Source organism: Bombus vosnesenskii, unplaced genomic scaffold (genome assembly GCF_011952255.1).
Source record: "Bombus vosnesenskii isolate JDL3184/JDL3185 unplaced genomic scaffold, Bvos_JDL3184-5_v1.1 scf7180000013959, whole genome shotgun sequence".
Taxonomy (NCBI): Eukaryota; Metazoa; Arthropoda; class Insecta; order Hymenoptera; family Apidae; genus Bombus; species Bombus vosnesenskii.
In genome coordinates, this window is record NW_022883306.1 from 389 (window position 1) to 16390 (window position 16002).

The 16002-nt window shown below is 33.6% G+C and overlaps 1 protein-coding gene, 1 long non-coding RNA gene and 1 pseudogene across 3 annotated transcripts; 2 read left to right on the plus strand and 1 right to left on the minus strand.

Moving 5' to 3' along the window:
• The first annotated feature begins 355 nt into the window (after positions 1–355).
• Positions 356–2065, plus strand: LOC117239382 (annotated as a pseudogene).
• A 1774-nt stretch (positions 2066–3839) lies between these two features.
• Positions 3840–6005, minus strand: LOC117239383 (katanin p60 ATPase-containing subunit A-like 2). Its single transcript, XM_033504884.1, has 7 exons — positions 5882–6005; positions 5398–5587; positions 4974–5252; positions 4629–4797; positions 4458–4570; positions 4045–4244; positions 3840–3894 (listed from the first exon to the last, which is right to left on the minus strand). Exons 3-7 carry the CDS (start codon positions 5136–5138, stop codon positions 3840–3842), a joined length of 702 nt encoding a protein of 233 aa, XP_033360775.1. The 5' UTR covers positions 5139–5252; positions 5398–5587; positions 5882–6005.
• A 486-nt stretch (positions 6006–6491) lies between these two features.
• LOC117239381 lies at positions 6492–15499 on the plus strand. Of its 2 annotated transcripts, none has more exons than XR_004494429.1 (3): positions 6492–7597; positions 7739–7834; positions 15420–15499. It is a non-coding gene; the product is annotated as an uncharacterized LOC117239381 (long non-coding RNA). The 2 variants fall into 2 exon arrangements; XR_004494430.1 differs by having other exon boundaries at positions 7742–7834.
• Positions 15500–16002: the final 503 nt, after the last annotated feature.

Sequence of the window (16002 nt, forward strand, 5' to 3'; positions counted from 1 at the left end):
TACCAGCTGAAACACTAACGCATATGCAGTATAATATAATCTACTTAACAATCTCGTTTTAGTTATAATATGTGATTAATTCTTTTGCTATTTCGCTATAAACAGTTTTTTGTGCATACAATATTTTTTTATAGTATTCTAATTTATTGTTAGATATTGTAAAGAAAGTAAAATACAGTTATTGAAGTCTGGGAACATTCAATGTTAACCTTGCTTCAAAAAATAATCTTTCGAATGAATGGGGAATAGATTTTTAGTATTACAGTTGGTATAATGTCATCATTGTTTACAATGTGTTAGAGTTAAAGAAATGAGACAAATTAATATTTCAGAAGCAAATTCAATATTTAAATGATGTTATTTTAAAATGGCAGATGATATGAATGTTCTTTTTATACGAGGAAATGGAAACGTATGTATGGTAATGGAAACGTAATGGTTTTAACATTATTTTAGTACAAGATCTTAGCATAATAGTAATTAACAGTATCCATTACCTTTTAGTCAATGTTTGAAAAATGACATATATGATAACTTGTAATAGTTTGATTATAAAATACTTGTATCAATATTAATAACGTATAATTTGCTATCTCAAAAGGATACAGACACAGCCAATGATAATGTTTGGGATGATAGTGCATTAATAGAAGCATATGATAAAGCAATAAATTTAGCAAAAGAAGAAGTTATCAAGCGAATGGGAATGGATGTTGGAAATTCTCAACCGAAAGAAAACCTACAAAATCTTAAGCAGCCTAAACACGCAAGTAAATTACACAAGGTTGTGATTTTCATAGAATATTACAAATTTGATACAGAATATTATTAAATATATTGATTAAGAAGCAAATTATTTTATTTTGCTATTTACTTATATTTATTTGTATACACATCTTTTCTCTATAGAAATGGATCATAGGAGCACCTTGTCGTGCAATATACTCAGAGGATGGAGAAATTTGTGAAGCTATAATTTAAAAAATTTATGAAAACAATGGCACATGTGTTGTAAAATTTGTAGGTAATACCTTTAGCATGATGGTTATGTCAATTAAGAAATGTACTAAAAATACATATATATATGAAGTAAAGGCTTTCGCATAGTCTATCACAGTGTCATTCAGCAGGTCCTTAACTGGGCAGGAGTACCTGTCAATGTCTATGGGGAGACCCGTGGGATATAGGGTCATGAACCATAAACATGCATGTTACTTATTGTTCATTATTAGCTGCTTGGAATATAATTCTCCTCATTAGACGAGTGATTATTACTACATATATCAAGGCAAACATTTATACATATACATTTATGCACGGGAAATTCTAATACATTGCCTGTAAGGACAGTAACCGAATGGCACTCAGTCATTCTATTAAATGACAAAAATTTCTTTTACTCTGTGTTTAGGCTATGGTAATACACAGAAAGTCGAGTTGAGTTCTCTTTTAGAATCAGAAGGTTTGCAAAGTCAAATAGCACAACAAAAGAAAGCTTTGGAAGAGAAATTCAATGAAGAGAACGATGAGACTTGTGAGACTAATTTTTCTACAAATGTAAATTCGAAAAAATATAATGTAGAAAAATGGATTGTGACTCTGAAGAAGCAAATGCGTATAAACATCACTTCATACCGGGACCATCTTTCAATTCGATGACTGATATAATGCCACCTGCACCTCCTTTACCACCACAATTAATGGCCAAGTAAGTAGAATTTAAAAATTCTAATGGAATGCTGAATACTTCTAATATTAATAAGTAATTTGGAATAAGTTTAACATTTTATTTGGAAAAAAAATACGAAATTTTAATAAAATGTACTAGATTACCAGATAATGATACAGACGCACTTTCAAGTATGTTGATGTCATGGTATATTAGTGGTTACATGGTATATTACACAGGTAATTATTTCATATGAGTATTTTATTGTATATTAAATTTTCAATGGACTATGTTATTTCTTTTGTAGGTTATTATCATGGTTTGAAACAAGCAAGAAACAATCAAGAGAACAGGAAGAACTGTTGATTATATCAATTTTTTCAATAACAATATAACCATAATATAAGATATAATAAAATATAAAACTCATTGTATTTATTTACTTCAATTATTTGAAATAAAGAACAGCTTTATTTTCATATAAGACTTTAAGACTTTTTTAAAAATAATTACTAAGATAAGAAAACATAAAAAACATATTTTTGATAAAATACACTCACATATATATGTCGGGTTATCATTAGGATTTAAGGCGCGTAATGATCCTTCGTTTGAATTAGCCATTGTTTTACGAAACAGAGAATATATTTACGCGAATAAACAAGATTTTACAAAATATTATGAATAATGAGTTTAATAAATAATAAGATTAACAAACGATAAGTTTAGCTAATAATTAGATTAAAGATTAATAAGTTTAACGAACAATAAGAGGAACGAATAATTAGCCATTGTTTTACGAAACAGAATATGTTTACGCGAATAAAAAAGATTTTACGAAATATTATGAATAATGAGTTTAATAAATAATAAGATTAACAAATGATAAGTTTAACTAATAATTAGATTAAAGATTAATAAGTTTAACGAACAATAAGAGGAACGAATAATATGTCTTACGAATAATGAATTTAACGTATAATGATATTAACGATTGATAGGTTTCACGAATAATGAATTTAATTAACGCTATTAACAATGTTCCGGGGTTCAAACGAATCCACGGTCAACGGGATAACTCTTTACTATGTGTAGAATAATTTTAAACACAAACTACAATTGCTGAGACACTCGGTAAATTGCTCGATGTATCACTTTCCAAGGCAATCACACGAATGAATATCTGATGAAAATCTTTTTCGCTATACGACTGCATTTGTTTGTTATATGCTCGCTGGAAACATCGAGAAGGTTCCAATCGTTGTTGCTAGGCAATTTCTGTCAAAAGTTTGTTGTATACTCTTTGGAAACATCGAGAAAGATTCAAACGCCGTTGCTAGGCAGTTTCTGTCTGGAGGTTGATTCCTAATACAACGTGTGTCCCATTATATCGACATCTCTAAAGTACAATTCTATGTGATTTCTAGGGAGAACAATACAACCGATCCACACCTTCGTTAGGCAAAACGTTTATCCCGTTACCGTGGCTACGTTCGGCGACCAGTTGTCACCTCGAACCCACTTTCGCTTTCACAAATATCAAACAATTACAAATGACAATTGCTTAATTACAGTTATGATAAAATCTAGGCTAAAGCATTAGAAGGCTTCCTCAAAATTGCAAAGGGAAGGCTCCGGTTTTCCTTTCATCTCCGACATATATAATACAAGGATATAATACAACCGAACATTTTAAACTTAGCCTATAGCGCGTGCGCACACACACGCGCACACACATGACACACATGACACACATGCGCGCACACACATGCGCGCATACACACATGCACACACATGCGAATGATTTCTCGAACGATAATCCATTTATTTATATTTTTCGATATCTGTCCTTACGATTGCGTATTTATTTGTTCCACGTATCATATTTATCTATTTGCATAACTGTAGGTGACATTTTTTTTAACAATTTTGCTAATATTTCATAACTTTTTAATTCATATTTCAAAGTGGTAACAGGTGTTTCTTTCTTTTCAAGTCTCCTCCATATCGGGCTTATTTCTAGTAGCCACGCTTGCTTACAAAGCAATTTTATATCTGCACAAGAATATCTTTCAGTACATTTTACTATGTGGTTTACAATATCTGTATTTTCTAATGAGTGGTTGCTAAGGTATAATTTGAATATACCAAGTCGAGCAACTTCATTGGGTTATGATACGTATATTTGCTTTTCGAGACGCCTGAGTAAAGCTGCATCCATGCCCCTAATAACATATTTACAATAAATATTATCGTTCTATTATACTAATAATAATGAAGGAATACTTCAAACAACACAATAACATATTTGGAATTTGGAGAAATATTACGATATTTTCTACTTAGAAAACATTGAAATAACGTGATATACGTACCAAAGGGAATTAGTTGTAGCTAGAAGAACTACATTAGAATTCTCATTAGACACTAATCCATCCAATCTAGAAAGAAGTTCTGATCCGAATCTCTTTGCAGGTTCAGACAATATACAGTCTCCTTTATTTGTGGCGATCCAGTCAATCTCGTCGATAAAAATAATTGTAGGCGAATGACTATAGGCAAGTTCAAATAAAACCTGTTCAGTTTAACAAATGTATTATTCATTAAATATTATATTCCAAATTCCTTAAATTCATTGCCTCATCACGAATATGATATCATTTCGTTTTCCAAACAACTATTCTATTTATATATAAATGACGAAAAATAAAATCAAATCTTTTTATACCTAGAATCTCTCCTTCATAGACAAAGGAACAAAGAAACTTACATAGACAAAGCAACTTACACGTATATACTTCTCGGAATCGCCTCTCCATTTGCTGACCAATGAGCTGGCAGTTATGTTAAAAAAGGTACAATGGCATTCTGTCGCGACTACCTTCGCTAACTTCGTTTTCCCTGTTTTGTATATTTCTTGTAAACACGTACAGAAATGAAAAGAATGCGAGTATCTTACCTGTACCAGGTGGGCCGTACAGCAAAATACCTTTCCAGGGGGAAAACGGGCCATCAAAAAAGATAGGATACTTAAGGGGATACACAACGGCCTCCTTAACAGCGGTTTTACATTCCTCTAGGCCTATAACGTCATCCCAATGTACATTTAATTTGTTTACTATGATCTCCTGTGACGATACAAAGATAAAATGGCGTCTTCTCTATATTAAGTAAGTGTTACGTAATTTGATATTTGAAGCGTTACTGAAATCACGTCATCGTCGATATACGTTGGACGGTTTATCGACGGGAATTTTATCGTTTAAAAGCTTTACGATACGTATATTAATCGAAAATAACTTACGCATGAGATGTCCTCAGCAATCTTTCGTAATTCCGGATTATCTGAATAAAACTTTTCAATGCATTTCAATATCTTCGATTGCATGGATTGTTCCATTGGGACGTTAAATAGCTCTTCTGATGAACATCCATCACTCTCATTGGGGAATATTGACGTCACTGTCATTGCGAGATTAATATGATTCGTATTGTCTTCTGCTGTAGATTCGTCTCTTTCACAGGCTCACTTCTCGCTTGTTTACTAACAGATTTGGCTTTTGTCTCAATACTTCTACAAACACTGGATCATATTGTAATACGATACGTTGAATACGATACGTTGAATACGATACGTTGAATACGATACGTTGAATACGATACGTTGAATACGATACGTTGAATACGTTAAATACCGTTTAATATCGTTAAATCATTTAAATTCTTACGTTTTGCTTGCATTTGTCACTTCCCTCGTCATTCCCCTTCCAGTTATTTTCTTACACAATATGGGATATTTTTGAAATTTCATCTTGTAATAATTTTCATACTCTGCAACGATAATTTCCAAATCGATGTTGTCGCAAACCCGATGTTCGGGAGATAGACGAGCTTCCCGGAATAATACATCGCTAACGTCTATATACATAAAAAAATGTAGGTTTTAATTAATTATAGTTTTTAACTAATTAAAAATATTTTTCGCAATGACTGAACACTATAAGATAACCATCAAACAACTGTTTTATCTCTAGGTAAGACAGGCAAAAGAATGTATTTACTATATAAATTCTCGAAGATAATTTCTTGTCTTCTGCTTTTTAATTTCCAATTTTTAGATGGATAAGAATAATTTGAATTTATACTTCATATATTTGTTTATAACTAGTTAATCTACATAATCGATTGAGTTATTCTTAACTACTGAATTACCGATGTCGAATTTTCAAATTTGGTTTCGCCTTCTCTCTCCATGATGTCCACTGATTTCTATTTCGATTGGTCACTGACACTATTCAAAAGAATTGGAACTAGGAATATATTTCAATTATAATATACTCACCCATTGTGTTCCAAATAATCACATACAAGGTATAATATGTTCCGATGACGTTCCGAAATACGCCTCTCCTCCTAATATAATTATTTTTTCATTACAATAATATAAGGTTTTTCATGTAATTTTTTGTTACATTTGCGAATTCAACGAGTTACACATGATTTTTCATGAAACACGAACGTTAAAAATATTTGATACAGCCTAATTATAAAAATTGTTAGAAGCAAAAGTCATAGATACTATGTGCGAGTATCGCATGAAACAAACAGCTATTAAGAGAACTGCAGCAATATTACAAATCAAATAACAAAACACATTCGTCTGTGACGTGGAAATTCTAAAATCTAAAATCTAGAATATTCCTTACCTTTTTTCGCAGATTATAAAATATCTTATTCATACTACCTTGCATCGATAAATCACCGTTCATAGTGACACTTTCAATTTTTATCGTTTCTCAATGGATACGAGAATTTCCGTTTATTACTTTAAAAACAACCCGTCCATTACGTTTCTCTTAAAAAATTCTTCCAACTCCGTTGAAAACCGAGCATCAAACAAGAGACAAACGATTTGTTGTCATGGAAATGTTTGGTTCACACATAAGCAACGCACAAATATAATGATAGAATAGCTGAGTGTGTGTACTGTATAGTAAGATGGATGCAACATGGAAATAGAAAGAGAACACCATGTATAGATACTTCCTGTCCTTGTTTAATCAGGCATGCACACTAGTGGACACTGACGCTGCTCGTATACCGCTGTTACATATTTCCTGTACAAGTGCGCGTCATTAGACTAGGACGGAACATCCTCTCTCTACTTCTCTATCGCGCTTTTAGTTCGCTCACGCGCTCTGTACTTATATCTATTACATTTCCACCATAAGCAGCGGCCGTGCAGTGACTTACAAAAGTTCCGAACGGTTCCATCCTGGGCGGACGGTTAATTGCGTTCGGTACTTCGAGGCAGGAAGGTGAGTACAGAATCGCTCCTCTTAGTACTCTTATTAGAAGTGTTATCATCGAATATAAGTTTTTTCAAGAAATTCTTATCGTTTTACAATCTTTCTAGAATACAATGACGTCAGCAATCGATCATTTTCGCGAATTTATTGTAAATTAATTGGGGGAATATCTGGAGTTCTTTATCGGTTTCGACTGTAAAATCAGCAACTATTCGAATTTTTCATTCATAATTGTGACCTTTTCGACTCTTCCGTTGCCAAGACCCTCTTGAGAGATTTTTGGCACGTTCCATCACCCTTGTTAAACGAGTGCACATTGGTGGATATATTGATTTTAAAACCCAATACGTGTACGAGATTTATTATCTCACTGGGACAAAGAAATCCGTTTTATTCGCGAATTTTCCGTGTTTCTTCTTAATTTTCGTGAGTGTCTGGCGCGGAACATTATTTGAATGAACTTTTCATCGTTCAGATTATATTTCGTTTAAAAAGATTGAAATTGATGTCGAGAAGAAATGAAACAAGGTGCTCGGGCATTCCATCGTTTCCCGGGGAAAGAGAAATATGAAAAAAACGGTCGTTCTTCCTTCTGCCATTTTCGTCCATTACCAAAATGGTATGACCCAAATGTCCCGGGTCGTGAATCAATCAAGCGAATTTTGAATAATTTTTGAATAATATCCAGTTAATAATTTGTGAAACAAATTAATTTCATTTTATCGTTGGAAACAAATTAGTTGGATTTTTCTTTCTTTAGCAGTTTTCGCCGGAGTTGACCTGACGTGCTACTTCAGTTTCCATCTTCGCTTCTCGAAACTTCCAACGTCCTTGGTGTTGGAGTCTCCTTGCCCAGGTGAGTACGTAGCTTCTAGATACTCGTCGCTGTTCATCCTTACGAGCCTCTCGAGCTTTAGTTGTCAATTGTTATCGTTAAAGCAAGAGAAGCTCGCGACAGATGTTATCGAACAAATCGTTTGTTCTCGAAAAGTTCGAACTTGTTCGTTGCGTTTGAATATATATGGACGGACGCCATTTTTCATGACATCTTCATGATTTGTCATGTCGTGAGTATAGCTTCTGACTACCATATGTTTGTGATTTATGTGAAATTTGACCACTATACCGTGATAGAAAAATATTTCCAATGAATTATAAATATTTTACATTGTGAATTATAAATATTTGTTACAAATTATATCGTACTTGAGGTGAAAATGAACCATATATCTGCTTATGGAATACGAGGTAGCAAATAATTCGAAACATAATAACGATTAATTAAGCACATATACAATAACGTTTACGAATGAATATTGCGAATTATTGTATGGCTTTAATGCGGTATTTAATGTTTTGATTGCGGTCTTTGAAATGGTATCATAGGTGCTGATATAATATCGCGCGAAAAAGGAAAGACCAGTGGTTAATATTGCAGGTGCACCAGTGCGTTGCGCTCGTCGGGGGTGGTTTTGACGCCGGTGCCGAGGAGAGACGCAGAACGTGTTCGATCGACCCGCGAACGTAGCCCGTGCTCATACTGCGACAGAGTTCGTTTCAGTTAGGCTCAGTCGCTGTTTGTCCGTCGACAGCGTATAGTCGCGTCGGCCTACGATTCCTTTTTTCTTCTTGTTTCTTGCGAACTCTCTCGCAACAGCCGTTCTATTCGTACGCCGCCAGTATATCGCGTGATCATCGTTCCCGTTGCTTCCCTTACCCTCTCACGTCCTTCGAAGAAGACCTCCCTTTGGTTTTTCCTTGTTTGGAGGGAATTCATCGCTCGGACACATGGACTGCGAAGCACGAGGGTTGATCGAGGCATCAGCGTGATGTACTTTTCAGGTTTCATATTTTCTCTATGATACTTTCTAAGGAGAATTTGAAAGATATACATTTTTAGGAAATAAAGGTTTTTATGGAGTCATCGATAGGTTAGAATTTAATTAACTCTCTTATAACAGGTATTCCAATTTTTTAATATATAAATTTAGTTTCCTCTATGGTGTTAGAGAACATAATGCGAGCATTTTATGATATAACGAATATATTCGTATATATTTTAGTTTATTCATTCGTCAAATTTCCCTCGTAGGCCGGCCTGCAGCTCACATGCAGCACTTAGTAAAAATTTGTTTTGTTAGAGGTTGGCCATTCTTCTTGCTATAAAAATATCGTGAAGTCATATCATATGATACAGCACCTTCTGAAAGCTAGATGCTCGATAACGAGCCTAATGATTCTGGGTAGTTTGTAATGTCAAGCTTTGAATTGGCGAGATCGCTCTGCTGTCAAACCGCTGTCCAGCGGCGACCACATTCTTTAACCACGTTCAAGGGGTATATCACGCTACAGAAACCATCAAAGGGTTTGCAAGTTAGTTGCCTTTTAGAAGTGGGGCAGTTGGTTGTTACATGTAATCCGTAGTTGCTGGCTGTTCTCCTTAGTCGCCATACATCATAGAGACGACAGTTATAGTCGCCAGTTGTCCTTGCTAATGGTTGCTTGTTGTCGCTAGTTAGTTCTCGTTATCGTTATGTATTCCATCAATCACGCGAAATTTAACGTATGGGAATTTATTCTTCTTTATTCTTTCTGTAGGGAGATTTTTTAAGACGAGGAAAATATAGAATATTTTAAGACGACGGTAAGGTTTGAATTTAAGTAACTGTTTTATGATACAACAAAGTGGAAAGACGATTTAATTTTATAAAGTTTAAGGTAATTTTTTAAAAAACTTCGAATTTAAAAGATTCAAATAGATATCTTAAACGTAATTAAACCCTCCATATCGTAAGAAATTAAATGAAATTGCGCAAGAAAGTTAATACATTTAATGTATTATTTTAAACATTTATTTAAAATTTAAGTGTAGGCGTTGACGCGCGCGCGCCATTCGAAGCATTTGTCAGTTCGTTACATCTGCGGTAAAAGTTGTAACTACGAAGAAGCTTAACACATGGTGCGTCTCAAGACGACAGTAAAAAGTATTAAGAGATTTTTCGAGATTTTTTCTTTTAAGTTGTCAAGTACTTTTTCTATTTAACTTCTTTTTTTTGCATTTTCTCACAATATTCGATAAATAGAGACGAAATATGACAGTTCTTAGTTCGGGGATTTATTGGTTCGAAAGTTACTTCAAAAGTGTTTCTGGAGTTCGTGCGGTTAATACTTTTAAACTACTGAGTACGACTTATTCCGCATGGCTGGACAAATCTTTGTTGATACTGTAAGCGTAACTGGTCCGGATATTGTCTTGTGGAGATAGAAAAATACACGAAGTATTGATTGAACTACATATTTTTTTAATTCTTTTTTAATTCTTTTAGTTTTTCATATATTGATAATAGAACGATATTCCGCTACTTTGAGCACAATATAGTAATGTTTAAATAAATAATAAAATTTACGCATTTCGTCTTCATGCGTCGATAAGAAAATGCAAAAAAGTTAAAGAAAGATGATGCGCAGACGCGAAGTTTAGTCAGCAATAATATTTAAAACCTCTAAAATATATTGTACACATTTATTTGCAAATAAGCTCAATGAAATTAAACTGTAACTGTGTTTCCAATAATGTCTTCGATGTATTGCTCGTCATTATGTCGGATTAACAACTCTAAGTGATCGACCTTAATCACTAAATGGCGGCCGTGATTCAGTGGTATTGCTTTACATATGATGGACATCGCAGGCGCTTGTAAGACGTCCATTGTGGAACGTTTCCAATAGCACCGTTTATGTGATGGTGAAATCTGAATATATATATATCGCTGAAATATATATCGCTTATCACTTGAGTCTGACACGATCGTTTTTAAATAGAATCACAATTTTTTATTCTTTACAAAATCAGTCTTTAAAGATTATGTGCAAATAAAATAGATAAATAGATAAATGGTTGTGCAAACTTATAAAACAGATATTACAAGTATATCTAAATAAATGATATATTTATAAATTGTAATATTTGATCTAAAGTTTAAATAAATAAAAGAGATATTCGTGACTTACAATAAACGTATTTTTTTGCAATTTTTAAACAAAGCAAAAGTGGATAACAATTTTTCAAAATGTAAAAATCAACACAATGGTTGGTTTCTTTAATTAATCAATAACGTTTAAAGTTAATTAATGTCCAGAGTGGTTTGTACATTTTGTATTTCGCCGTATTTCAACGTTCGATGTGTGCCTGAAATATCGAAAAAATAATTAAATCCGATCGTTCCGTCGAATTTGCAAATTGTATACTCGTGTAAAATCGAGTGCGCTTGTGTATGCTGATACGAAAAGTGGTAGTATATTTTTCTTTTTTCGATTATCGTTATCACTTTTTGTGTGGAAAATTAATTCCGTGAAATGGAAGTGCAATCAATACGGCTTATCACGAAATAATAGCACATAACGACGGTACATATTGGTATTGACGTCAGCTTCACAAAATTTCTCGAGTATCGCGGTCGACTATTTGGGTTAAGAATTCATTTTCATGGTTCTACAAGCACGAGTATCTTATGGATATGAAATTTTCAGTGTACATTTTAATAACCATATTTCATATTGCATGTTGCGGTCCAAGAAAAATCCGCAGTTAATATTCTGCTAATCCCTGCTGCTTTTAAAGACCATAAGTAGTCGTCCGTAAGGTTTAAAAGATTTCGAGTAGATTTGTATTACGTATTTTATCTTCTAATTTTTAAAGAGAGGGTCGTGTTTAATTAATTGAAAATGACGAAACTGTAATGGAACATTATTATCAAATATTAAACGTGGTTCCATTGGGTACTTTTATGGTCTTTGCGAGATATATATGCATTATACGTTGCTATTAGCAACGCGTAGCGATGAACGATGGAGAGCAGTACCTTCGTTATCTCGTCTCGGTTGTGTACATATCAGTAATGCACAGTACTCGTACTAAATATCTTACAAATTCCATACAGATTTTCAGATTAGTTTCGAATAATACCAACACGACCATGATAGTCACAGTACAGTATTAAATGGTGCCACTATGCATAATACACTCCTAAAATGTTTCTACAAATATATTTGTCCGAATATTTTTGTCAGCTACTATATCCTAACCACGATTTATTAAACAATATATAGATTTAAAAAAGAATATATAACGACATTACTTGTTTAGGCTAGATTGGTTTAACTTGTATAGTTTTAGTAACTGTGTAAGATCAAACAAGAACTTATCGTTAGTTTGGCGAGATTTGATTACACGAAGCAACATAATTGCTTTGAAACTCAGGACAGAAAACAATGTCAACCGGTAGACGCGTTTGTCTGGTGAACGTGTAACGCGTGAATAATAGATAGCGACAATCACGCGAACGCTAGTTACAGCTGACTTGGCTTACATTGTAGCATTCAAACTAGAGTATACGAGCCGTAAGCGCTATTGAAAGTTCAAAGGCCGACTAGTGAGCTTCATCCTATCTCATTTTTTAATCAGGCGATGGATCGACGAATCGTATTGATTTCGAGGATTATTACAGTTCTGTGGAAATTTTAAAGCGTGGTTTGTCTAATCTTGTCTCGTTAGCTACAGACTCTTTGGCGAGCAGCCTGAAACTTGATCCAGTTTCGAGAAAATGAAAAATTCGTTTCTTCTCTTTGCTTCCCTGTTCCTTCTTTCCTCCTTTTTCCCTTTTTACATCGCGTTAAGACCCGTTAAATAATATTGACTGCCGTGGACGCTGGCTGAGAAGTGCACTTTATAACTAGCTTTAAAATCACTGACGTCGATGAGGACAAAGGTAAGTTAGAGGGTCATTTATCTGAGCTGGTGTTATTCGACCTGAACTCTGCAGCTTTTCAGGGCTTCTTTCGTTTTTCTTTTAAGAGCAGAGATGTTAACTGGTCTTTTGTTACGTGTAAGAAGTATGTACTAAAGCTTATTTAGCACCAATTGGTTGCTCAAAGTCGAGATATACATACCTATATTATATTAATACGTTACAGAAGATTACGCGTTAGTTAGCTTATGAGAATTTATAGTGTGTCACAGATCACAAAAGCAGAATGACTACTTTTTCATAAACGATATATGTATATGAATTGAAAGTTTAACTATTACGTCACATACTTCTCTCGATAAACGTCGTCGAGTGCATATTGTTAAAGAATATTAGCCATTTGAATTAAATAGTTTCGAAGATACTAATGCTTCTGTGAAGTTTTTGCAGGCTGTTAATTTTTTATTGAGATACTACAAATTTTGAATAACTTCGATTAGAAATAAAAATCACATTACACTAACGCGTAGAATGTAACGTAACGTAGATAATGTAAATATAAATTATATTACAAGGAAATAATACGGGTAGGTAATGTGAAACATTCTGGTTAAAATTGCATCCTTTGAAGGCTAGGACACACAGTACTTACGAAGTAGATTAAGTACCAAATGGGGTACTTAAGAAAATTCATGTTGTCATTGTTTAATAAACATCTTCAGCTAATAGCTTTCTGCAAAAGCTGGTTTAAGTTATGCTAGTTTATTCCTTATTAATTGCAATTATATTGTTCGTATCTCCTAGAGGATTAACAATCCATTTTTATAATGAATAATAAAAGTAAATTCCTATTAGGTTGTCCCAAGTTTCTTTCGTTTTATAAAGAAATGACAGTTATGTTATTCTATATTATTTTATATTAAATTGGAAAAAGGTGGATCACACGTAATTCAATAAAATAATATAAAGCGAAAAATGTTGTACATCTATTACTTTCTTATAAAACGAAAGAAACTTTTGGAACAACCTAATATTTCTCTACTACGACGCTTCTACAGTGCTAAAATATTTGATAAAAATGTTAAGAAATTCTAATATTGATTTAAGCGTATCGATTTATCTGCTCTTCATATTTGATCAAACAGAAATTGTTAATTATGATTTCCACTTAAAAGCGGATTGCATATTATGAGCATAAATTATCAAATTCATCTCTAATATACACATTAGAGAATCATTCACAGCCGCAATCCTGTTTACCGCTAACATTCCTGGTACTCAATAATTCATTAGGTGACTGCTTTAGCCGCACAGAATACACCTGTAAATAATTAATCGCCATTAATATTCCATCGACTTTTGAAAATCCCTCATGTGATCTATTTCATGCAATGAGAATATGTATAAATTGAGATTGCGATCGACCATCCTCAGTCGGATAAATCGAGTGATTCAAATTATAACACAAAAAAAAGTTAAAACTAGTTACATTATCTTTTTCAATTTTTATGTATTATTTGGCGGAAGAAACTTTGGTAATTGGTAAGTAAAGTTCACCTCCTTAATGTTAATGATTTTAATATGTTATTAAGCTCAAGGTTCTAAAGAATTTTCTATATATATATACATATACATAACTGTGTGCGTATATGTATAATATACGTATAACAACCAAAGTTCAGCTCTCAAGTGTACGCAAAACTTTTATGTTCATTTTACGCTATACCAGTATGTTTCATGAATTTGTTTGCTCACAGTATCGAAACAAATAACAAGCAGAGGACGAGCTATTCATGAATTGTTTTGCCAGCGTGTACGCTCCCAATATTTTCTATTTGAGAAAACATACTTGTTGCTATTGCAACTACAAATATTTTTACAGTCGACGCTTTTGCCGTGAATCATTGGCTAACATGTAAAAGCGAGAAAAAACATGGTTTATTGTGATGGAAATGTGGAAAACCGCAAAACCGATATAGAAGGGAAAATAAAGGAAAGGAAGGTAGGGATAAGTAGAAGCTGGGGGCCAAGTTTAATTCACTGAAACCAAGCTGCTTGTATTATCACAAAACAAAATTGCCAGTACGTCATTTCCGTACTCTCGTCCTCGCGAAAATGGTTTTGCTCGTTAAGAAAAAACGAAGAGACAGGGAAGAGAGGAAAAAGCAAACGGAGAGCGCTTTTAAAAAGCTGGCGAACCGTGTGTTACCACAACGAGACACGCGGTGCTATTTGTCGCTTTAAATTGTGTCGCAACTCGTTTTTGAGATCTTTGCCAGGGACGCGTTAAAACACGCTGCAAATATATTTTTGGCTTTTCTGGGGTTTAACTGAAATATGACAAATAACGTTGTAAAACATATGTACTTATGACTTACAGAGTAATTGAGTGTACAAAATATAATAGCCAGCGATTTAGGGCTTTAAAAGATCAAAAGAAAAGAAAAGAAAAGAAGAAAGATAATATGTTGTGGCAGTCTAAGTCGATCTAAGAAAATAGATAAAGGGAGGGAGGGGCACAGCTAGTTAATCTGGAAAGAATCCAAGCGTCAATTTCAAGCATTTACAGAGAATCAAGCGGGCTGGTTAAAGTCGTGAGTTGAGCAATTATCCCGCGTTAGGTTCAATCAGGTTAGTCCCACGCGAAATTGATCCAACCATGCGAAAACGAGTGTATTCTGATTTCTGTCGCAGATACTTCTGGCTAGTGCACTTCTTTTACGCTTCTCATCGCGACTTTTGACGACTAACGAAGATGTACGGCAGTCTGACCGTCTACATGAAAATGATCATGATTGCGGTCTATGTACCGCCTGCCCTTCTTTATGTTCTTCCGTTGAAGACTGGTAAGTTGATACTGATTAATTATGCGATCGAAATCCTATATAATGGCTACAAAAAATATTTGCATCATTATTCTTGTTTCCTAATGAATCGCTGTTTTAATCAAGTTTTATATTGCATCAAATTTCTGTAGTTACACGAAAGTACTAAATTATAGAAAACTTGATATACACGGATTTAATTAATTGATAAATTAGTCAATATATAGGCATTATTATTTATTATATTATATATTATAGGCATTATATATTAGTAATGTATATATACACTTTTGAATTTTAGCTTTCTATTATTCTTATATCCTTTAAACGTCATTTCAAGCTACAAGCGACTTTAACTCAAATAGCTCGATTTCAAGTTTTAACGTATACTGTAAAGCACACATGCGAAGTGAAACAGTAAACACGATATGAAAACTCTCTCCCCAATAAGA